This window comes from Giraffa tippelskirchi, chromosome 2 (genome assembly GCF_054371585.1).
Source record: "Giraffa tippelskirchi isolate mGirTip1 chromosome 2, T2T-mGirTip1v1.2.pri, whole genome shotgun sequence".
Classification (NCBI taxonomy): Eukaryota; Metazoa; Chordata; class Mammalia; order Artiodactyla; family Giraffidae; genus Giraffa; species Giraffa tippelskirchi.
The window spans coordinates 78,192,061-78,217,324 of record NC_137276.1 but is presented as its reverse complement, the minus strand read 5'-3'; the positions used below and the strand labels follow the sequence as shown (position 1 = coordinate 78,217,324).

The window sequence follows — 25,264 nt, the reverse complement described above, 5'->3', positions numbered from 1 at the left end:
CATGGGGTCACAAAGAGTCGAACACGACTGAGCGACTTCACTTTTGTTCTCTCATAAGGGCACCAGCCATTTAAGAGGGCTCCACCTTCATGAACTGATTAGCTTCCAAAGGCCCTGACTCCTAATACTGCCATATTGGGGTTTAGGATTTTAACATATGAATTTGCTGAGGGCTGGCGGGTGCAGCTCATTCATTGCAGTGCCTGGACACACACTAGGTACTCAAAATATTTGTTGAATGCACACTGCCTTTTGGTAATCAGTATTTCTAAATATCTACAAAACATTTATTCAATAACATGTTAAAGAATCCATGTATCATTGGAATATTCATCAGTTGCTCAAGAAATAAAAAGTTCTAATTCCCTCCCTCACATATGTTTGTACTTCATGTTTAGTCTACTGACAGGCTTTGTTTTCCTAATAATTGTGATTTTGTCTAAATGAACTCAAAATTAAATATTAAGTTTTTGAAAACTTAATAAGAAATTATTCTACACAGAAAATTTAGGAAGATTATACAGAGTAGAATTTTGAAAATATTCAGATTCAAATGAATTGCTTGTATTTTGCAGAAGATAGTAGGCTACTCTTATTGCAGAAGTCAGTTTGGCATCCTGCAGTGTAAGCATTCTGAAAGTGATGTTTGAAAAGTTTATTAGTAGTTCCATAAAATTATAGAATCAAATGTTTGAGTAGGAACTGGAAAAGTCATATTATGTACGGATCAGTACTGCAGAATGAGCTATCTTTAATATTCTCTTCTTGTCTCAAAATCACAAGGCAAACAGAAAAGATGAATGAGACTTTCAGAGTAATCCAAATTCTACTTTTGTAGGGATGGAGCCTGGGGTATTCTTAGTTTTGTTTTTTTAAATACAGATTTGTTGTTAATAAATCTTTGTACTTGTCCAAATGACCAAAATGGAGTTTACTTGCAAATGCCTCTTTGGCACTACTGCTGTTGCTGCTGCTGCTAAGTCACGTCAGTCGTGTCCAATTCTGTGTGACCCCATAGACGGCAGCCCACCAGGCTCCCATCCCTGGGATTCTCCAGGCAAGATTACTGGAGTGGGTTGCCATTTCCTTCTCCAGTGCATGAAAGAGAAAAGTGAAAGTGAAGTGGCTCAGTCGTGTCTGACTCTTCGCGACCCCATGGACTGCAGCCTACCCGGGTCCTCTGTCCATGGGATTTCCCAGGCAAGAGTACTAGAGTGGGTTGCCATTGCCTACTCGAACTAAATCAGATTTGGTTTTATTTTTTAAACAGCTTCATTGAGGTATAATTGACTTATAATAACCTACACATATTTAAAGTATAAAATTTGATAATTTGACCATGTCTACCTGAAATCATCACCACACTCAAAATGATAGACATACCCATCACTACCAAAAGTTTCTTTGTGCCCTTTAATAATTTCTTCCTGGTATCACCTTCCCCTACTCTCACCCCATTCCAGGCAACCACTGACTCCTGTGCTTTCTGTCACTACAGATTACCTTACATTGTCTTGAATTTATATAAATGGAATCATAGTCTTTCATTGTACTCTTTTATTGTTGGACTTCTATTATTGAGATTCATCCATATTGAAGCTCAGTCACTCCCATCTCTTTGTGATCCTTTGAACTGTAGCCTGTCAGGCTCCTCTGTCCATGAGATTTTTCAGGCAAGAATACTGGAGTGGGTTGCCACTCCTCCAGGGGACCTTCCTGACCCAGGGATCAAACTGTCTCTCCTGTTACAGGTGGATTCTTTACTCACTGAGCCATTGGGGAAACCCATTGAAGTCTGTATCAGTAGTTTATTCCTTTTTATTGCTAGCAGTGTTCCACTGTATGGCTGTACTAGTTTGTTTATCCATTCACTTGTTAATGGACATTTGAGTTTCTAGTTTTTGGCTGTTTCATGTACAGCTGTTTTGAACATTTGTGTACAAGTCTTTGTATGGACATATACTTTCATTTCTCTTGGTTAAATATCTAGGAATGGAATGGCTCAATCAAATGATAGGCTTATATTTAGCTTGTTAAGAAACTGAAACCATCTTACATTATCACCAGCAGTGTATGGAAGTTCTAATTCCTCCACTTGTCACTAACATCAGGCTTTTAAATTTTAGCCCATCTAAGATTAATCATTGTGGTGTCTCATTATGTTTTGAATTTGTGTTTCCCTAATGGCTAACAGTGTTGAGTATTTTTTTCCTGTTCTTATTTGAAGTGTTTCTTCACATCTTTTGCCGATTTTTTTTACCGTGTTTGTTTTGTTATTACTGCATTTTGATACTTTTTAAAATATATTCTGAATATAAGTCTTTTATCATATATTTGCTTCACCTGTATTTTTTCCTGGTCTGTGACTTGTTTTTTCCATTCCCTTAATGCGTTCTTCAAAGAGCACAAATTTTGATGAAGTTCAGTTTATTAATTATGCTGTTAGTTACATATCAAAGAAATCTTTGCCTAATTCAAGGGCACAAAGATTTTCCCCTATGCTTCTAGTTTTATAGTTTGCATATAGAACTATGATTGATTTTAAGTTGAGGTGTAATATTAAAATATTGAGTTTTCAGGTGTATGACATAGTGATTCACAATTTTTATAGGTTATTCTGCATTTAAAGTTATTATAAAATATCAGCTGTCTTCCCTGTGCTATACATACATCCTTGTATCTTATTTATACCTAGTAGTTCATACCTCTTAACCCCCTTCCCCTATCATGCCCCTTCCCCCTATGATTCACTTTGAACTATACACTAGTGCATATGAAGCAGTGTCTCATTGTGGTTTTCATTTTCCTATTGGATTATGATGTTGATCATCTTTGTATATGCTTGTAGACTTAATCTTTAAAGAAATGTCTACTCATACCTTTTGGGTTATGTATCTTTTTTTTTTTTGGCTGCATCAGGCAGCATGCCGGATCTTAATTAGTTTCCTGACCAGAAATGGAGCCCATGCCCTCTGCATTGGAAGCACAGAGTCTTAACCACTGGACTGCCAGGGAATTCCCTGTTATTTCTCTTTTTAATATTGAGTAGTAAGAGTTCTTTATATATTCTAGGTGCAGACCTCTATCAGATATATAATTTACAAATATTTTCTCCCATCCTTTACACTTTGCAGCACAAAAGTTTTTAATTTTAATGAAGTCTGCTTTATTTGATCTTTGGTATTTTGATGTCATATCTAAGAAACCATTGCCCAATCTAAGGTCCCGAAGATTTACACTTATGTTTTGTTTGTAAGTGTATAGTTATATAGTTTTAACTCTAAAACACTTAGATCTTTGATCCATTTTGGGTTAATTTTTGACTATAGGGTGAGGTAGAGATTCAGTTTCGTTCTTTTGCTTGTGAGTATCTAGGTATCCTAGCACCATTTATTAAAAAGACTGTTCTTTTTCCATTGAGTTACCTTGCCACCTTTGTTGAAAATCAGTTGACCTAATGTGAAGGTTTATTTCTGGACCCTCAATTCTGCCCCATTGATCCATATGTCTGGTCTTATGCTAGTTCCATGCTCTTTTAATTACTATAGCTTTAAAGTAAGTTTTGAAATGGAAAAGTTGAGTTCTACAATTTTGTTCTTCTTTCTTGGTACTGTTTTGGCTATTCTGGGTTACTTGGATTTCCACATGAGTTTTAGGATAAGCTTGTCAATTTCTGTAAAGCTGGGACTCTGAAGGAGATTGTGTCGAATCTGTAAATCAATTTGGAGAGTATTGCCATCTTAATAATATTAAGTCTTCCAGTCAGTGAGCATTGCTATCTTCCCATTTATTTAAATCTTTAGTTTTTTTTTTTTTAACAGTGTTTTGTAGTTTTCAGAGTACAGGACTTGTAACTTTTTTTTTAATTAAGGTATAGTTGATTTACAGTGCTGTGCTAATTTCTGCTCTATAGCAAAATGATTCAGTTATACATACATAGACATTCTTTTTTAATATTCTTTTCCATTATAGTTTATCCCAGGAGATTGGATATAGTTTCTTTGCCATACAGTAGGACCTTGTTGTTTATCCATTCTAAATGTAATAGTTTGCATCTACTAACCCAAAACTCAGTCTTTCCCTCTCCCTCCCCTCAACCCCATGGCAACCACAAGTCTGTTTTCTATGTCTGTGAGACTGTTTCTTTTTTGCTGATAGGTTCATTTGTGCCATATTTTAGATTCCATATATAGTGATATGGTGTTTGTCTGTTTCTGACTTACTTCACTAGGCATGATAGTCTCTAATTGCATCCATGTTGCTGCAGATGACTATTTCATTCTTTTTTATGGCTGAGTAGGAGAAGGCAGTGGCACCCCACCCCACCCCAGTACTCTTGCCTGGAAAATCCCATGGACGGAGGACCCGGGTAGGCTGCAGTCCATGGGATCGCAAAGAATCGGACACGACTGAGTGATTTCACTTTCACTTTTCACTTTCATGCATTGGAGAAGGAAATGGCAACCCACTCCAGTGTTCTTGCCTGGAAAATCCCAGGGACAGGGGAGCCTGGTGGGCTGCCGTCTATGGGGTCGCACATAGTCGGACAGACAGCAGCAGCAGTATTCCACTGTATATATGTACCACATATTCTTTACACATTCATCTGTTGATGGACATTTAGGTTATTTCCATGTATCGACTGTTGTGAACACTGCAGGTATGAACATAGGGTGCATGTATCTTTTGGTATTATAGTTTCATCAAGTATATGCTCAGGAGTGGGGTTTCTGGATCATATGGTAATTCTGTTGTTAGTTTTTTAAGAAACTTCACACGTTTTCCATAGTGGCTGTGCCAACTTACATACCCCTCAACAGTGTAGAAGGGTTCCCTTCTCTCCATGCCCTCTCCAGCATTTGCTATTTGTAGACTTCTTAATTTTGGTTATTCTGACTGGTGTGAGGTGGTACCTCATAGTTTTGATTTGGATTTCTCTAATGATTAGTGATATTGAGCATATTTTCATGTGCCTACTGGCCATCTGTATATTTTCTTTAGAGAAATATCTATTAAGGTCTTCTGCCTGTTTTTTAGTTGGCTTTTTTGTTGTTGAATTGTATGGCTTCTTTGTATATTTTGGAGGTCAGGCCCTTGTCAGTAACATCATTTGCACATATTTTTCTCTCACTCTGTAGTTTGTCTTTTCATTTTTTAAAAAATGGTTTCCTTTACTGTGCAAAAGCTTGTAAGTTTGTTTATTTTTGTTTTTATTTCTATTACCGTGGGAAACTGACCTAAGAAAACATTGGTGTGATTTATGTCAGAGAATGTTTTGCCCATGCTCTGTTCTAGTTTTATGGTGTCGTGTCTTATTTCTGACTCTTTGAGCCATTTTGAGCTTATTTTTGTGCATGGTGAGAGTGTGTTCTAACTTCATTGATTTGCATGCACCTGTCCAACTTTCCCTGCATCACTTGCTGAAGAGGTTATCCTTTTCCCATTTTATGTTTGTTGAAGATGAGTTGACTTTAGGTGTGTGGGTTTATTTCTGGACTGTAGTACTTTCCATTGATCCAAATGTCCTGTTTTTGTACCACTACCACACCATTTTCTTTTCTGTAGCTTTGCTGTTGTCTGAAGTCTAGAGAGAGAGAGTTATGCCTCTTGCTTTGTTTTTTTTCCCCCTCAGAAGTGCTTTGTCAATTCTGTCTTTTATGATTCCATATAAATTTTTGGAGTGTGAGATTTCTTTCCATTTCTTTGAATCATCTTTAATTTTCCTTTGTTAATGTTTTATAGTTCTCATCATATAAGTCTTTCACTTCCCTGGTCAGGTTTATTCCTAGGTTTGAGGGTTTTTTGTTGTTGTTTTGGTGTGATTTTAAAAGACATTACATTATCTTTACATTTTCTTTCTGATGTTTTATTGTTAGTGTAAATAAATGCAGCCAATTTTTGAATGTTAATCTTGTATCCTGCCAATGTGCTGAATTCATTTACTAGATCTAGTAGGTTTTGTGTGGAGTCATTAAGATTTTCTCTATATAATATCATGTCATCTGCATATAGTGACAGTTTTACCTCTTCCCCTTCCAATTTGGATACCCTTTATTTCTTTTTTTTTGTTTGATTGCTGTGGCTAGGACTTTTAACACTGTATTGAATAGAAGTGGTTAGCGTGGGCATCCTTGTCTTGTTCCAGATTTTAGCAGACAGGTTTTCAGCTTTTCACCATTGAGTATTATTTTGGCAGTGGATTTGTCATAAATGGCTTTTATTATTTAGAGATATATTCCCTTTGTACCCTCTGGTAAGAGTTTTTATCATGGATGAATGTTGAATTTAGTCAGATGCTTTTTCTGCATCTATTAAGATGATCATGTGGTTTTTTACTTTTCTTTTTTAATGTGGTATATTACATTGATTTACATATATTGAACCATCTTTGTGAACTTGGATTAAATCCCACGTGGTCATGGTGTATGATCTTTTTATATGTTGTTGGATTGGTTTGCTAATATTTTGTTGAGAATTTTTGCATCTATAGTCAACAAAGATATTGACCTGTGACTTTTCTTTTTTGGTGGTTATCTTTGTTTGGTTTGGTATCAGAGTTGATGGTGGCTTTATAAAATGCCTTTGGGAGTATTTCCTCCTCTTCAGTTTGAGAAGCGTTTGAGAAGGATTAGTATAAATTCTTCGTGTATTTGGTAGAATTTGCCTGTGATGCCATCTGGTCCTGGACTTTTGTTTGTAGGGAGTTTTTTGTTTGTTTTGATTTTTGATTTTTAAAGATTATATTTCACTTTTAGTAATTGGTCTGTTCAAATTAGCTCTTTCTTCTTGTGTGTGATGCCATCTGGTCCTGGACTTTTGTTTGTAGGCAGTTTTTTGTTTGTTTTGATTTTTGATTTTTAAAGATTGTATTTCACTTTTAGTGATTCTGTTCAAATTAGCTCTTCTGTCTCAGTTTTGATGGGCTGCTTCTAGAAAGTTGTCCATTTTTTGTAGGCTGTCACTGTTGGCATATAATTATTCATAGTATTCTCTTATATATTTTTTCATATATTTCTGTGGTATTGGTTGAGGTTTCTCCTTTTTCATTTTTTATTTTATTTGGATTCTCTCTTCTTGGTAAGCTTGGCAAGAGGGTTGTCAGTTTTGTTTCAAACCAACTCTTGGTTTTAGTGATTTTTTTCTGGTGTTTTTTTAATCTCTATTTTGTTTGTTTCCTGCCTGATCATTATTATTTCCTTCTTTCTGCTGACTTTAGTTTTATTTGTCCTTTTTTTCTAAATCTTTTCAGTCAGTTAAGTTCAGTCACTCATTCGTGTCCGACTCTTTGTGACCCCATGGACTGCAGCATGCTGGGCCTCCCTGTCCATCGCCAACTCCCGGTGTTTACTCAAACTCATGTCCATTGAGTTGGTGATGCCACCCAGCCATCTCATCCTCTGTGATCCCCTTCTCCTCCTTCCTTCAATCTTCCCCAGCATCAGGGTCTTTTCCAATGAGTCAGTTCTTCACATTGGGTGGTCAAAGTATTGGAGTTTCAGCTTCAGTCCTTCCAATGAATATTCAGGACTGATGAGGTGGTAAGTTAGGTTGTGTAATTTTACTTGAGATTTTTCTTGCTTTTTTTTTTTTTTGAGGAAGGTCTATATCACTATGAACTTCCCTTTGAGAACTGCTTTTCCTGCCTCCCATGCTTTATATTATTCCATGAAAGTGAAAGTTGCTCAGTCGTATCCGACTCTTTGCGATGGAATTCTCCAGGCCAGAATACTGGAATGGGTGGTCTTTCCCTTCTCCAGGGTGTCTTCCCAACCCAGGGATTGAACCCAGGTCTCCCACATTGCAGGCAGATTCTTTACCAGCTGAGCCACAAAGGAAGCCCAAGAATACTGGAGTGGGTATCCTATCCCTTCTTCAGTGGATCTTCACGACCCAGAAATTGAACCAGGGTCTCCTGCATTGCAGGTGGATTCTTTACCAACTGAGCTATCAGGGAAGCCTATATTATTCCATAGATGTCTTATATTGCTTTCATTGTTTTTTACTTTCTGCCTGCTGTTTTGATTGGGCAATTTCCATTATTCTATCTTCCAAATCACCTATTTTTTCTTCTGCATTATTCATTATGCTATTCATTGCCTTTAGCTCAGGTTTCATCTTGGCAAATCAATTTTCTAATTTTTCTTGACTCCTCCATGTAGTTTCTAGTTCCTTTTTACAGTAATCTGCATTTCTGTTGCTACCCTTTCTTAATTCTTTACTTCAGTATCTTCATTACCTCCTTTTGAACTTGGTGTCAGACCAAAGAGATCTGTTTCATTGCTTGTTCCATCAGGGTAATTCTCTTGGACTGTTGGTTTCTCTGCTTCTTCATTTTGCTTATATTTCTGTTACTCTGTGAGTTTAGGAGAAACAATTCTCTACTATAATCTTGGAGAGCTGTCTATAGTCAGGAGCATCCCTGTGTAGCCTGTGTGGGTTTAATATATGTTTGGTGTGAGGGTTGTTTTATTTATTTTTTTTTTGGCATGCTAATAGGAAAACATTTTATAGCCTACATGTTTTATCAGTTATACCAAATTGTGACACAAACATTGTACATGTGCTTTTAGCAGTAGACTTAAAAGTAAGCAGTGATACATGTTATGAGTAGTTATACTCTGTAAAAACTTCACTAGATAATTTTCTTTCCATCCTGAACACTGGGGTAAAAAATATGTTTAGTAGAAATACAATAACTTTCCTAGTTTGTTGAGTGATTTTATCAGGAAATGGTGCTGGATTTTGTGGAATGTTTTTCTGTCTATTGATACAATCTTATGGGGTTTGTCCGTTATTCTATTAATGTAGTGTATTGCATTAATTGAGTTTCAGATGGTAAATCCAGCTTGCATTTTTGGGATAAATTTCAGTTGGTCATGATGTTGTGTGTTGATAGATTTAGTGTGCTTATATTTTGTTGAGGATTTTTGTGTCTGTATTCATAAGGAATGTTATTTTCCATTGATATCTTTGTCTGGTTTTGATATCAAGAGTAATACTGGCCTTATAGAGTGAGTTAAGTATTCTGTTTTTTGAAGGATTTTGTGAAGAATTGGTATTAATTCTTATTAATGCTTGAATTCACTGGTAAAACTATCTGGTTCTGAATTTTTCTTGATGGGTAGTTTTTTTCATTGCTAATTCAGTCTCATTATAGATCTATTCATATTTGCTGTTTCTCCTGAGTCAGTTACAATAGTTTGTGTAGGAATTTACCCATTTTGTTCAGTTATATTTTAAAGCAATTTAAATAATAAAAGAAATCTTGAGGAGTTCTCTGGCAGTTCAGTGGTTAGGATGCAGTGCTTTCACTGCTGTGGCCCAGGTTCAATCCTGGTCAGGGAACTAACAATGCCACAAGGTGTGTGATGCAACCAAAAGGAAAAAAAAAAGGAAAGAAAGAGGAAATCTTGTAATTATCCATGAAGTTAACACTTCTTGTTTATTCATTGCTTTGTGTTGATCCATATTTTCAACTGCTAACGTTTTCTTTCTGCTTAAAGGACTTTAGTGCAGGTCTGATGATGAGGAATTACTTTCAACTTTCTAATGTCTAAAAAAAAGTTTTTTGCCTTTATTCTTGAAAGACACTTTTTTATTTTTCCTTTCAGTTTTATAAAGACATTGCTCCGTTGTTTTTGTTTCTTGTATGTGTATGATGTGTCTTTCTCCTAGGGTTCACTTTAGGGTTTTCTGTTTATCAGTAGGATTTGAGCAGTTCAATTATAATGAGCCTTACTTTAGTTTTCTTTTTGGCTTTTGTATTTGGTATTCATTGAGCTTCTTGCATCTATATGTTGATAGTTTTCATCAAGTTTGGAAAATTTTCAGCCTTATTGCTTTAAATATTTCCCCTAGCTCCTCCCCCCTCTTTGGAGACTCTGTTGTTCAGTCACTAAGTCGTGTCCAACTCTTTGCGTCCCCATGAACTGCAGCACACTAGGCTTCCCTGTCCTTCACTATCTCCCGGAGTTTTCTCAAACTCATGTCCATTGAGTCAGTGATGCCATCCAACCATCTCATTGTCTGTTGCCCCCTTCTCCTCTTGCCATCAGTCTTTCCCAGCACCAGGGTCTTTTGCTGTTCACATCAGGTGGCCGGATTGTTGGAGCTTCAGCATCAATCCTTCCAGTGAATATTCAGGGTTGATTTCCTTTAGGATTGACTGGTTTGATCTTCTTGCCACCCAAGGGACTCTAAAGAGTCTTCTCCAGCACCATAGTTAAAAGCATCAATTCTTCAACACTCAGCCTTCTTTACGATTCAGCTCTCTAATTTTATTTTATATATATATATATTAGGCTGCTTGAAGTGGTCACACTGGCTCCTTGAAGCTTACCAGGTGCTTTATTCATGTTTTTCATTCTTTTTTCCTTCTACATTTTAAACAATTTGTTATGTCTTCAATTCATTAATGTTTGTTGTGAAATATTTAGCCTGTTGTTAATCCCATTCAGTGTATTTTTCATCTCATATATTGATGTTTTCATCTCCTTAGTTCAATTTGGGTCTTTTTTTTTTAAATGTCATTTGTCTCTCCCTATGTTTTTTGAACATAAATGTCTTTTTAAATACAGTTGTAATAACTTTTGATGTCTTTCTGTGAATTCCAGCATCTGTTTCTTTCTAGGTCAATTTCAATCATTAATTTTTAAAATTATGGGTTGCGTTTTTCTTTGTATGTCTGATCATTTTTGTTTGGATGTCAAAAATTTGAATTTTATTTTACTGAATGCTAGATATTTTGTTATTTCTATAAATATTTGTGAGGCTTATGCAATTACATGAGAACAATTTGATCCTTTCAGGTCTTACTCTTAAGATTTGTTGGCAGGATCAGGTCCATGTTTAGTCTGGAGCTAATTATTTCCCACTACTGAGGCAAGACCTTTTTGAGTCCTCTACCCAGTCAGTGCCCCATGAATTCTGAAGTTTTCCAGTCTGTCTGGTGGGAACATTCACTATTCCTGGTCCTGTCTGAGTGCTGAGTTCTGTGTCTTCTTATTTTTGTGTGCTTCTTTCCTCAGCCTCAGTTAGTTTCTTTGTATGTCTGCCCTCATCAGTGCTCTGCTGCACTCCTAAAGGGTGTCCTCTTAAAATCTCTGGCGTTCTCTCCCTGTGCAGCTCTCTCCTCTGGTACTGTATCTTTTGAACCTAGTTGCCTTGGTCTCCTCAGACTGTCAGCTTCCCCTCATCAACTCAGGGAGTTAGCTGGGCTCTGCTTAGGAGAGGACTTCCTGTGCTATGGCATGGAAACTAAGGCAGTTACCTGTGCAGGCACTTGTTTCTTGTTCTTCCAGAGATCAATGTACTTTATTACCTAATGTTCAGTATTTTGAAAATCATTGTTTTGTATATTGGGTTTATTTTTTAATTGATTTTGTTTGTGTTTAGTTGTTTCAAGTGTGAGAGTAAATCTAGTCCATATTACTTCATCTTGGCTTTAAGAGGAAATCTCTTTAGTCTGTTTCAAAGAGTAAGAATTGATGGCTCCTAAACTTTCTGGGGCTTTCCTGGTGGCTCAGTGGTAAAGAAGGCGCCTGCCAACACAGAAGACTCAGGAAATGTGGGTTCGATTCCTAGGTGGGGAAGCCCCCTGGAGTAGGATATGGCAACCCAATCCAGTATTCTGCCTGGAAAACCCCATGGATACGGGAGCCTGGTGGGCTTAGTGACTGAACAAAAACAACAACAAGGATTTCTTTCTACTCCGAGCTCGTTGATTTTGTTTTACATCTGTGACAGTTCCGTTTCCCATTTCCACCATATCCCACCCTCAGAATACTTAACTGTCTGCTGTTGGTGCTTGGAAGGTTGCTTGGGATTACCTTTGGGTTATGAATGAATCTTGTTAATCATATAAACACACTACTACAGTGATGGCAGTCGGGGTGTAACAGCATGAAAATGGGGGTGTTCTCTAATACTATTCTTAACATATTTAGAGCTGTCATAATCCATTTTTTCAGGATGTTGTTAAAGAATTTCTTTTAGGAACTAGATAAATAAGGCTTTAATTGGAATGCTTAAAGTAGAATGCTTCATTTGTGGTTAACAACTACAGAGCTCTGCAACTAACATTTATATTCTAAAGTAATTACAACAACTTCTCTTTCATTTCAGTGGGTAATATGCAGCATAAGATATTTAACTATAACATAGGCATGTAAGATCTCTCAGACCTATATTTTGCTTAAAGGAAGAAGAAAGATGACCTTGGCTTTAATGCGATCACTTAATAGTTATATTACCATATTTAAATTAAATCTTTTCATTTCTGGACCTATTTTTCCTAGACAAAATGGAGATAAAAACAGCACTGTTCTAAAAGGATGGCATGAGAAATGTATAAAAATACTTTATAAATCAGTATTTTTTCAAGATTTTTGGATCACAACTCACTTATAAACATTTTGTGTGGCTAGCTTATGCATATGTGTGTATGTGTATGGATTTACAATACAAAATTTGCTACTGTACATAATGTATGCCAATATTTCCTGTTCTGTTTCATTGAAAAGTAAACCTTAGGTGCGTGTGGGTTCATTCACTTGGATTCAACTCTTTGTAACCCCATGGATTGTAGTCCCGCCCAGGCTCCTCTGTCCATGGAATTTTCCAGACAAGAATATTGGAGTGGGTTGCCATTTCCTACTCTAGGGGATCTTCCCAACCCAGAGATCAAACCTGTGTCTCTTGGCATCTCCTGCATTGGCAGGCCACTGTGCCACCTAGGAAGCCATTAATGGATGATATCTCAGTTTCAAATACACTGTCTATATGAAGAAAGAAATTATGAGTATCATATTAATGAAAGGTTGAAGTACTTAGATTATTTCATTCAAAATATCAAGTTTGAATATAGTATAGTTAAATATGTGTAACTTTATTAATAGTTTATTCAAGATTATATCTCCACATTTTTAGTTTTAGTCTTTCTTTCCCTTGATAAACAGGCTAGTAATAACTTATAAATAATTTAGAGCGATGTCTCTAAGTTTTAAACAATGAAATTTAAATGGTTTCTTATGCAGAGGATTAGTTTTGAGACATGTTAAAAGTCCTTAAACTATTATTAGCTTTGCATCCTTATTTTTTACTTAGTTTTCTTAATACTGATTTTTTTCCCTTATTTTTTCTATGTCACTTAAAATAAGATTTAAAATCAGTAAAACCGATGCCATCATAGTAAAATTTACTTGTGAATTAAATTTTTAAGGATACATGGTTATCTTGTGGTTAACTGAAGTAATAAATGGCTAAGGATAGTAAAGTCCATTGTTTGTGATCCACTAGCCCAAAGAAGTTTGAATCTATCCTACATTTTGTACAGACATGTGCCACAGGGAGGGGGAAATCACAGCATTTTACACAGAAGGCATCCATACTTGCCAGATCAGTAAGAAACTGATGAGGATCAATGTTCCCCAGTGACTTTTTTCCATAGGTTCTGCTGCAGTGGTAGAAACCAATTCTGTTAAAAGCTAGCTGTAGTATGACATATTCTTCTTGACAGACACTTCTTTAGTAGAGTTGTTCTCTCTGCAGTAGAGGCCTTCCCTATTTCCTGTCTCCTAGGTTTAATCTTCTCTATTTCTAAAATTAAGTATCCTTAAAGTTTAGAAAGAAACATCGAAGCGCTCACATAACTGGATGAGGTGTGAACGATAGCATGTAATTTTGTAAATTTATAATGGATTCTTTGGAGAAGGGAATGGCAACCCACTCCAGTATTCTTGCCTGGAGAGTTCCATGGACAGAAGAACCTGGTGGGCTACAGTCCATGGGATTGCAGAGTCGGACACGACTGAGCGACTAACCCACCCACATAATGGATTCTTTAATTTTTTTCCTGCAGATAAACTTGTTCATGTTTTTCTTTATAGAGACTCCAAACCTTTCCAGACTTGTAGGAAATCTGTTGCTGTGTAATACAGTGGAAAGAATTATGTGATCTAATGCTCAAATAATCTACTGGAAGAAAGACTTTGGATATAAAAATGTTTCTTAATGTATTTTCCAGATATCTGTGGCCTTCTGAAATTGCTCCCCCCCCACTTAATTTTAAGTCTCTTAGATTCACTAAGTTGAGCTATAGAAATTAATAAAGTAGAATGCTTGAATTGAATAAACAGTAAGAAAATATCTCTCTCTAGAAAGCCATTATCAATATAACAAAAACAGTTTATAGAAGCTCATCTCCCAAGGGTGATATGTTATAGTTGGGAAATGGTGAGTTAATTGAAATATTATGTTAGTACAGAGTTATACGTGATGTAATTTGCAAATAGGGACCATTATAATCTATGTAACACAAACTGTGCTAAACATAATTTTAATGTTTCCTTGATTCATTCAAGTTATGGACTTGTAGATATTCTGGTTGAAAGTATTACATATATTTTAGTGTTTCAAAAGGTATTTTTCTTAATACTTTCCCCCAGCATTAACTGAATATTACATATTATATTAGTGGCTCTCATGGTGCTCTGCCTGTGATATCATATAGCTAAGTTTACTAAAGCTGTCAACAGTTTGATACACTTAAGGAAACAAAATTCTGATTGATTCTGATGTGTTTCTTTCAGAAAAATCAACACCCATGGAGTTTATCTGATTGTGTAGATCAGGATTTTTTAGTCTGGATATCATGGTAACAGTATAGGAAATATGCATTATGTCTCATGTCTGCAAGTAGTCTTCACTGCTGAAGGAAGCAATTTTTTAAGCTACAGCCAAATTCATTTTGGTACCTTTTGTGGAAATCTTGATTTTGTTTTTACTTTTTTATAACCTTTTGCAAAAGGTATGAACAAGCAAAGAGCTCATCTCATTAGGCAAGTCCACATTAATAAGAATGCCTAGAAGAGGGTTGATTCTTCAGACCCGGACCCACTGGCTACTGTTGGGTCTTGCTTTACTCTGCAGTTTGATATTATTTTTATATCTTCTGGAATGTGCCCCCCAGACTGATGGAAATGCATCTCTTCCTGGTATCATTGGGGAAAATTATGGTAAAGAGTATTATCAAGCCCTCCTACAGGAGCAAGAAGAACATTATCAAACCAGAGCAACTAGTCTGAAACGCCAAATTGCCCAACTGAAACAAGAACTACAAGAAATGAGTGAGAAGATGAGATCTTTGCAAGAGAGAAAGAATGTAGGGGCTAATGGCATAGGCTATCAAGGCAACAAAGAACAAGCACCTAGTGATCTTTTAGAGTTTCTTCATTCACAAATTGACAAAGCTGAAGTTAGCATAGGAGCCAAACTACCTAGTGAGTATGGAGTCATTCCCTTTGAAAGTTTTACCTTAATGAAAGTATTCCAGTTGGAAATGGGACTCACTCGCCATCCTGAGGAAAAGCCAGTTAGAAAAGATAAGCGAGATGAATTGGTAGAAGCTATTGAAGCTGGCTTAGAGGTCATTAATAATCCTGATGAAGATGATGAACAGGAAGATGAGGATGGTCCCCTTGGAGAGAAACTGATATTTAATGAAAATGACTTCATAGAAGGTAATGTGAAAAATGTGTTGGTCCGTTAACGTTAGTATGACAAAATTCGGTTATTGTATGCTGATAATATGTCAGAAAAAGTTATAATGTGATCAAAATAAAATAGAAAATAAGGACCAGGGAAATAGAAGAAATCTAAGCTTATATAGCAGAATACTCCCCAAGTTGAAGGGCTCTTAGGGTTGTGTGTGTGTTTGCATGTATATGTATTTGCATTCATCTCTGAACTGGTTTTGATGTTCCTTTTTTATATTTTTTAAAATGTATGAACTGAGGCTCAAGATTTGAAAACTATTTGCTAAAGGAAAGAAGAAGAACCTAATTAAGATTAGTGGTTATTGTGTATTTTAAGTGGAGGAGAAACACATGTCAGAACATCAAGGAGGCATACATAATTTTGAAAAGCGTATTTGGCATTTGAAAAAGTAAAGAAATAAACCCATTTTCTCAATACAGACTGCAGAAGGGGCATAGCATTTTTATATGTCAAGATGGAACATGGCTCAAAAGTTGAGCACTCATATACATTTAAGAAATTTGTTGATTGATATAATTATAGATTATATCAGAAATAATTATAGACCCCAATCCATATCCATCTTATACCCCATGCTAGATATTTAATTGTAGGCTTAAAACCATTTTGAATACAAATATTTCTTAAAAGTTCTCTTTGCTTGATTCTGTATGCCACATGTAGTTTTTTTTTTGTTTTTTTTTTTTGACCCCAATCTTCATGGGTATCCCTTGCTATAATATAATACCTTCAGCCTTTGGAGGCCGTCAGCAGGAGCCTTGTGCTTTTCTGTGGCATTTCAGCTATCTTCTCCCTATAGCCATCTCTTTTTACCCTGTCACTTCCTGCAGTTTTTGATGGGTTGTTTCTTTCAAAAACTCCTGTAGTTTTTCTGCAGGCTCAGCTTTTTATCTTTTCACTCAATATGTTTATAGCTTATGGCAGAATTGAAAGCTGCAGAGGAAGTAACTAAGATATGTAAAATGTCTTCGTGTCTTCTTAAAAAGAAAGGAACCTATGCCAGTTTTATACTCTATAGCTTCTGCTTTTTATATATATATATATAATTCTCCTGGGATTCTGTCACTTACAGGATTTTTCTGTTATGGAACATATTTTGCCCCTTGCTTTTCCTCCATTATGCCACTTCCCTCATCAGAAAAATAATTACTGACAATGATTTAGTAGCTCCTGTTCCTCTGCCAGACTTCAGCTTAGATGTCACTTCATGTGGGGAGGTCGTCACCAACCTACAAGTTTAAGATAGCAGTGTTCCTGTTTGTTGTTGTAATCTCTACCCTGTGCCCCCTCTCAGAGCACTGTCCTAACATACCACATTGCCCATTTCCTGGTTTGTAGTTCCTGTTAAGACTATAAGCCTCAAGAGGAGTGGGACCAATCTCTTGTTCACTGTTTTATTTCCAGACATTGGCTGACTGACACATCTGTAGGTCTAATCTCTCTCCTGAGTGTCACACTTAAAAATCAGATTGCCTAATACACTTCCAGGCTTTTCTCCCAAAGGCATCTCAAATCACCATGTTTAAATTTATACTAATTTTTCTTTGTCTGACTTCATTCTGTCTAGAGTCTGTGTGTTTGCATGTGTATATCCCTGTATTATTATTTCCTTTTTCTGTCTCCATTGCTAGACGGAACTGGGACCGTGTAGCCCTTTTTATACCATTAGTAGCTGACACAGATACACTCAATTCATTTTTTGTTAAGCTGAACCAAGCAACAGAAGTTTTGACTTTCAGGTCTAGAATTTAATATTGCTAGAAGTAATTTCTTTATTTTCATCATTTGGTTTCTGTGTTGATAGATCCTGCTGTTAAAAAAAGTCATATGTAAAAAGGAATCATCATCATTTGGAGTAAATTTTATGGATTGAATAATAGAGCAGAATATTTTTTTTAATCTTTTTTAAAGTAGTAGTTTTTACTGACTGTATCATGGGGATAAAATTTTCACAAATGTATAAAAACTCTACAAGTCTGATTTCACACTTTTGATCGAGTAAAGTCAGTAGTCATACTGAATTTGTGAACTTTGATATGGAGACATCTTTGTTCCTAATTCTTTCCTTTAGGTTATTATCGCACTGAGAAAGATAAGGGCACACAATATGAACTCTTTTTTAAGAAAGCAGACCTTATGGAATATAGACACGTGACTCTCTTTCGCCCTTTTGGACCTCTCATGAAAGTGAAGAGTGAGATGATTGACATTACTAGATCAATTATTAATATCATCGTGCCACTTGCTGAAAGAACTGAAGCATTTGCACAGTTTATGCAGAACTTCAGGTAATTCCCAGAGCTTAGTGATTTGGCTGAGTGCTCCTAAAAAAAAGAGCACATTTCATGCCATTTTATTTAGTTTACCTTCACTGAGTAGGGTTACTTAGAATTCCAGAATAATTTTATAGGCTTTGGGGAACTTTATGTTATTAATATTCCCTTTATTCTTAAGGCATGTATAGTATATTGTGTTACTGACATTATGAACTGTGAAGTAAATTGAGGGTGACAACTATTAGGAACTAAATTTGGTTACCTTTATAATTGTGTTTGAATTCATTTTAGGACAAGTTGAATTTTTAAAAATAACTTTATTGAGGCATAACTTATATACAATAAAATTGACCTATTCCAGGGATACAGGTTTCATGACTTCTGACAAATTTATACATTCTTGTAACTGCCTTTCCAATTAAGATATGGAACATTACTATCTCCCCAGAAAACTCCCCTGAGAATTATTTGAATTTCAAAATTGGAATAAAAGACAAATATTCAAGTAAAAATGGGAGAATGTTATTCCATCTTGGGAAGCAGAGATTGTAACAGTTTTAAAAGCATTTTTTTAATTATTAAATTTGGATATTTTTATATGCTGAAGTGTTAAAAATTAACAGCTACATATTAAAGTTTTGATTTGAGAAAAGTTTTGTTTTTTTAATTTAATAATTGTCATGTTTTTAATACTTTAATATGATAGTCTTAATTCTTTGTAATCCCAATTTTTGTTCTCATTGGAGTTGTTGGATATAAAAACTAACACAATTCTGTTTCAGAACATCTAGAAATCATGATTTCAAATGAGTTTTGCCTTTTTGAAATTGCTCACTTGAGATCTGATTTCCTAAAGCATTTCTAATTGCCTTTTTGGAATTACCTTCAGATGCTACATTTTTCTTTACAGTTAATAATCTCAATCATGACAAATATTTACTCCTTGATGATAGGTATAATTTCTCTAGGTAGTCTGAGGACAAAATAAGTTTTGAACTAAAACTTGAGTTATTTATTTGATTTTGAACTGATTGAACTTAATTCTTTGAGTAGCTTATAGTTTGCTTCTGAAGGCAATATCAAAGCAAAAGTTCCAAAAATGTTTCAAAATATGGCAGCTTCTTGGGCTGCTTACATTGGCTCTCCAAATGTTGCATTCATTTAGACATATATGCTGTTACATGTTTGCTGTGATGCCTTTAATAATTCAGCAGTATTGCCAGTTTTATATTTCCTTAGCTTCGTGTGATTTTATTCTAAATGAGTAATGCTTTGTTTTCTTGTAAAGCTTCATATGATTGCCTTCTGAATGAGTAGTGCCTTCTATATTTTCCTGAATGAACTTTATTTTTCAACCCTGTCAGGGATGTATGTATTCATCAGGACAAGAGAATTCATCTCACAGTGGTGTATTTTGGTAAAGAAGGACTTTCTAAAGTCAAGTCTATCCTAGAATCTGTCACAAGGTTGGTGAGCCATGTCCACATTGAAGTCTTGTATGTGTAATAGCAGAAGAATGAGAATTTCACATACTTAATGAATTAATAATTTTGAATAGTTGCTGTTGAAAGTTGGCTGAGATGTGAATGGTAGTGGTAGTAAGTTCCTCATTTCACCCCTGAGTTTATTCATGCAGCTGTAATGACTTGTCTTCCCTTAACCTCAGCGTGGCATGATTAGGGTGCTCTTACTCTGTGGCCCACTCACCTTCTCTGTATTTGCCTCCATCCACTCTTCATTTCCTTCTTTTGAACTCTTTACTTTTTTCTAAATCTAATCCTTTCACTTTGATATCATCTCCTAAGCTTGTCTCTTACTTGCCACCTTTCTTTCCTTCCATTTTCCTAAGTTCTTTCTCTCCCTGCAAATGATGCTTAGGTCTCCCCTATCCTTCAGAGACCCCCCACCTGACTGTGCAGTACCTAGTAACTACCATTAGGTTTCTGTCCTTTCATAGCTAAACCTCACAGAACAGTAGTTCTCTAACCAAGCAACTCATGTAGTACCTGGCACATAGTAGGTGCTCAGAGGTTGGAACGATGAATTAGTCATTCCTTAATACTCCATTATTAATTCTGTAGCTTCTCTTCCTTTTCATCTCTAAGTTATGGGCCCAGAGTTATGACCTAACTGCCAATTTCAGCCTTTTCTCTGTCATCCTCTTTGACTGCTTTCTTACACTTGATACCTAACCAGTATTTCCTTCTTGAAACTCTCCTCTGATGTTTGTAAAATGTATATATTTTGTAAATGTAGATATGTTATAATGTAAGATACTAGGTTGATTGTCTTTTCTGACCACATCAACTCTGTATTCTTTACTTGCTTCTTTACCTTTCTGCTAGTTGTGGCCACTCCCTAAGAGTCCAGCTTTGGCCGGCCTTTCTTCTCGAGTCGTTCAACTAACATTCATTGAGTCCCACCGACTATGTTCCAGGTACACTGCTTGGGAGTCTGACTGGGGTGGTTGGGATAGGACTGGGCACAGAGGAGGTAGTGTGCTCCCTATCCCAAAGGGACTCACAGCATTGGGGTATGAAAAACATTGTCTTCTCCTTCCCCTTCACTCGCTCCTCCTCCTCATGGCCCTCTTTCAGTTCACACTAAACTCATTCTCATAATCCCTGGGCTTGATGTCTAAGAGCAGCATCTTTCACTCGTTCTTTCCCTGTAATTAGTCAGTTTCTGCGCACTGCCCAGGACCTCTGCTCTGTCCTTTCCTTGCTGCTGCCACCACCTTAACCCAGGTTCCTTTCCCTCCTTACTGTTTTCAGATCACCTACTAAGTGCCAGTGACTGATGTTAGTATCACTGAAGTTGCATTAATCAAGACTCCTCTGTGGCAAATGATGAAAACTTCTAACTTATTTTGAATTTACTTGAGAAAAATGGGAGCGTTATTGAAGAATCTTGGATAACTCCCCAGATTAAAGGGATTATTAAAACCAAATTTAATGAAGCATACCAAAACAGTTTTGGTGTCTCAGTGACTGGGATCAGAGACTTGAATACCATCAGAATTCTCTTGTCTTCTTGTCTGTTTTTCTCTGCATGTTGACTTCATTCTCCTGTTGCAGATTGGCTCCTTCCACATGTGAGGTATATGGCTGTTGGCGGCTCTGGGCTCACATCTTCTCAGCTTTGCTGTCAGAGAGGAAAGAGCTTTCTCCCAGGTCCAGTTGAGAAAATCCCGGGGAAGGACTTTTGCCCAGTCTTGAGCCAGTTACTATGGCCAGGTGGAGTGGGGATATTTTCACTAGCCCAGCTTGAGTCTGGGTCCCTGCCCCTAGGAAGTCACTGTGGTTGGTATATTCTATGATTAGTTCCTCCACTTGATCCTGGGAGTGAGAGGTGGTGATTAACAGTTTCCTCAAAAGAAGAGAGAGATTTGCAACATGTTGGGTGGAGGGGCATGGGCACTCAGAGTCCACTCCATGCCTTGTTTGAGCCTTGGCATCCATCTCTCCAGTCCCCATTCTATCCTATTGTAAGAGTAATCTTTTTAAAATGTTCCTTTTTTGATCCAGCTATCCCCTAGAGCAGCAGTTCTCCAACATCAATCACCTGGAGTGACTTGTCACTAGAGAGTCGCAGATGCTTGGCTCCTCCCCTAATATCTGATTCAGAGGTCTGGGATGGGGCCTGAGAATTTGTGTTTCTGACACGTTCCCAGGCAGATCTGATACAGTGGGTGCAGTCCCTTGGCTGTGGAAACCACTGCCCTTGTGGAAAAACCCTGACTCCTCCTTGACTTCAGAACACTGACCAAGTTCTTTAACCTCTCCTCCTCAACCTGACCGTTTTCTGGTCTTCTCTCATTGTTGCCATTTTTATCCCTGTATTCCGGTCTGATTTGTCTGATTACTGTTCTTTAAAAAGCTTTCTACTTTCTTACCTCCTTGCCTTTGAGAATAATTAGTTGGAATGACCTTTACATTTCCCACTGAAATCAGTATTTTAACCAAAGCATAACTTAAATTCTGCTTCTAACATCTTTTCTAACTACTACAGACACAAGCAGTCTTTTTTTCTCAGAACTGCACTTCATTCATTCAATCAGAAAATACTTATTGAACTCATACCCTGTGAGGAGCACTGTGTCCATAGTAATGAACAAAACAAAATCCCTGCTCTCATGGAGCTTATATTCTAGTGGGAGACACTCGAACAGACTTGTCTGGTGATACTGAGGGAAACAACGCTGGGCAGAGGGATGAAGATTGAAGCAAAGGGAGGTCAGAGCTACTTCACGTATGGTGTGAAGGGGATCCCTCTGATGAGGGCACATTTGAGCAAAGGTCTAAGAAACTTGAGAAAAGAATATTGTTTGTATGTATCATTCATGTGGATTGCATTATTACCAGATAAATTATGATTGTTTTTCCATGTATATATTTCTTAACCTCCCCAATAGGTTTTTAAGATCCTGAAAGGTAGTGGCCTCTCAACACTTACTAACTTCACATCACTACCGTGTTGCCTCAGATGTGGGTATTTATTTAGTTGAATATCTGTCCCTGATGATACAGATATTTAAAGCCGATGATTTCCCTTTATGAATATAGACCCAACATAATGAATACCTGAAATGTAAAGTATTTTTTGTAACTTGTGTTAACAGAGTCAACTTCAAGTGGGACTTACCATTTGTTGTATGTGTTTTCCTCATAGTGAGTCTAATTTTCACAATTACACCTTGGTCTCATTGAATGAAGAATTTAATCGTGGACGAGGACTAAACGTGGGTGCCCGAGCCTGGGACAAGGGAGAAGTCTTGATGTTTTTCTGTGATGTCGATATATATTTCTCAGCCGAATTCCTTAACAGCTGCCGATTAAATGCTGAACCAGGTGTGTAAAATGTTGGTAGGTGAATTGAGTGTGAAATTTTAGAACAGTGTCAGCACATTCCATATTTTGAATCAAGTTAAGCTTTTAAAAGTTATTTTTGGCATGATTTAATTGGAATATTAAGTAAGAAAGTAAAAATTTGCCCCTCTGAAGTTCATACCCCTTATTATTTTATGGCCAAATTCCAGTGTATACATTTGAATCCAAATAAACAAATGCAAAGAAATAAAAAGTCTTGAAATTGATTAAGGAGAAAGTAGAACTCATCAGAAAAAGCCAAACAGTGTGATGTGTGTGAGTCAGAAGCACTCTTCCTCAGGCAGATGGTGCCAACATACATGTAGGCGTGCACTCACGAAGAAGTCTAGGTACAGATGGTGCTTGGGCTCCCAACTGTGCATTTTGAGATGACTACTATACTTTGTTTTATTTGTACATATTTCAAAAATGTTAAGAGCAAATGACTTTTATATATCAGATATTATTGTAATGTGATAAGGAGGTTTTCTATATTAAAAATTCTCATACTGTATGTTTTTTATATAAAACTACTCAGATAATGCATGTTCTCTTCTTAGGAATCATTCTGGTTAGGGATGGTTGTCAGGAACTCTTTGAGACTCGGATAAATGAGAGTTAAATTTACTTTTTTTGCAGCAGATAGCATGAAGTCCAGAATGTGGTAGTTAAAGGAGATGTATTTGCTTAATGTAAAAGAAATATTTTATCTGAAGTATTTTATATACATTTTAAATTGTTTCTTTAATGTAAAAGAAATAGATTTGCCTTGGGGAAATTGAGCTCCCCTTCTCTATGTGGGTTTTAATGAAGATGAATGAAGTCTGCTGGGGATCTTATATTAAAAAGACTGCCACATTGTTTACAGGGTCCTTTGCAGTTTCTGAGCACTTTATATTACCATGTCTGATTGAAGCCAATCTCAGCAAGGTGTTCTCTGTTGAGGGGAGATGGGCTAGCTAGTTAGCCTTAATGGTCTCTTCAGTCCTAACTATTTGAAAGCTAATGACAAGGCCTTTTGAGGGGCCATCGGGTACTTAAAACTTAGTCTTCCCAAGTTTTCCAAATCTTGTTCAGATCTGTCTGCAGTTCTATATTTTACTTATTCTCTGTATATCCATTGTACAATATCCTGTGGATTCACTGTTTCACAATTCATTTTGAAGGATGGATTTAATAGATGTTTTGGAGTTTCTTGGTGATTGGTTAACATACATCTGTTACTGCTAATTCACTGAAATAATGATTAATAAATGGCTCACCTCATGAACAGCTAAGAGAATACTTTTGAGCATCCCTCAGAGTTAAAGGGAATAAACATGTCAAAATGGAATAAAGCATCTTTTAGTCTTTTTTTCTCTGTTCTTTTGCAGGGTTATAGTTTCATAGCCTGAATTACTGATACACTGTAAAATCATTATCATGATCATCAACATGAGGTTTTAGTAACCTGAACGTTGATAGAATGCAATATTAATAAAATAAAATCATCATATGTAATAAAAACTTTAACAAAATTGTAGTAGGTATTGCAATAAAGATCAGTGCTTTATTTTATTGTTTTTGTGATGTAAATGTATATTTTCATTTATAGGTAAGAAGGTGTTTTATCCTGTGGTGTTCAGTCTTTACAACCCTGCCATCGTTTATGCCAACCTGGATGTGCCCCCACCTGTGGAACAGCAGCTGGTAAGACTCTTACTGTCAGTTATGAAAAGCTTCAAAGATCCTTGTTAGGTTCCTTAATGTTTGTTTCACTAGTAGAAAAAGTTTCAATTAAAAACTATAGTTACTATAAACACATTTTCATAGTGTACCCTCCTCCATAACATGCTTTCATATTTATCATTTCAGAATTGTGTCATTCTGGCAGGGATGTTGGGGATAGGAGAGAAAAGTTTAGGCTACAGAGAAAAATTCATGTTCTAGACTGAAATTTTCTGGTCAATTCTACCAAATTACTTTTAGTGATACTAAAAATAAAATTTAATTTTAAAACCTTACTGGAAATTAAAACTACTAAATAAGAAGGAATAATATACTATGAGAGATTACTTAGAAAGTCTTAGAATGGGATGCCATATATCAGAACTTAACAGTTATTGAAAAAGTTATACAAATTTTGAAAAAAAAGTTAAATTTCTATGGAATAATTCAGATTTAAGAAAAGTTGGAGAAATAGTATAGAGAGTTCCTATACTTCACCCAGTTTCCCCTAATGTTAGCATCTTACATAACCATGGTTCATTTGTCAAAATTAAGAAATTAACATTGGTAAGTTACTTCTAACTCCACTGTAGATTTTATTAGGAGTTCACCAGTTTTTGTACTACAGTCCTCTTTCTGTTCCAGGATCCGGTCCATAGTACATTGCATTTAGCCTAATCTTTTATTGTTATTAATAACATTAAGAACAAAAAGGAAACAAATAAACTAAGAAGATAATTTAACATGTCTAAAAAATGAAAAATAACTCCAGGAAAGAAGTAAAGATAAAAGCAGAAATTAATGAACCAAAAATAATAGGTTGCCACACATAAGAGCTTATTCTTTATGTGCAGGAAA

The 25,264-nt window shown here is 36.2% G+C and overlaps 1 protein-coding gene across 10 annotated transcripts in view; it reads left to right on the top strand.

Annotated features, from left to right (window-relative positions):
- The window catches only part of CSGALNACT2 (chondroitin sulfate N-acetylgalactosaminyltransferase 2), a 49,768-nt gene that overhangs the window by 5,639 nt on the left and 18,865 nt on the right, over positions 1-25,264 (top strand). The window contains exons 2-8 of one of the 10 annotated variants that reach the window (XR_014076556.1): positions 14,589-15,518; positions 17,627-17,843; positions 19,196-19,297; positions 20,177-20,268; positions 20,909-21,004; positions 22,503-22,681; positions 24,294-24,388. Coding sequence is in view for 6 of the 10 variants with exons in the window: in XM_081569107.1 (XP_081425233.1) it covers positions 14,858-15,518; positions 17,627-17,843; positions 19,196-19,301; positions 20,177-20,268; positions 20,909-21,004; positions 22,503-22,681; positions 24,294-24,388 (1,446 nt within the window). In the remaining 4 variants the exon portion in view is untranslated. Of the gene's footprint in view, positions 1-14,588; positions 15,519-17,626; positions 17,844-19,195; positions 19,302-20,176; positions 20,269-20,605; positions 21,005-22,502; positions 22,682-24,293; positions 24,391-25,264 lie in introns of those variants that run through there. The other 9 variants (XR_014076555.1, XR_014076557.1, XM_081569107.1 and 6 more) reach the window with 9 other exon arrangements.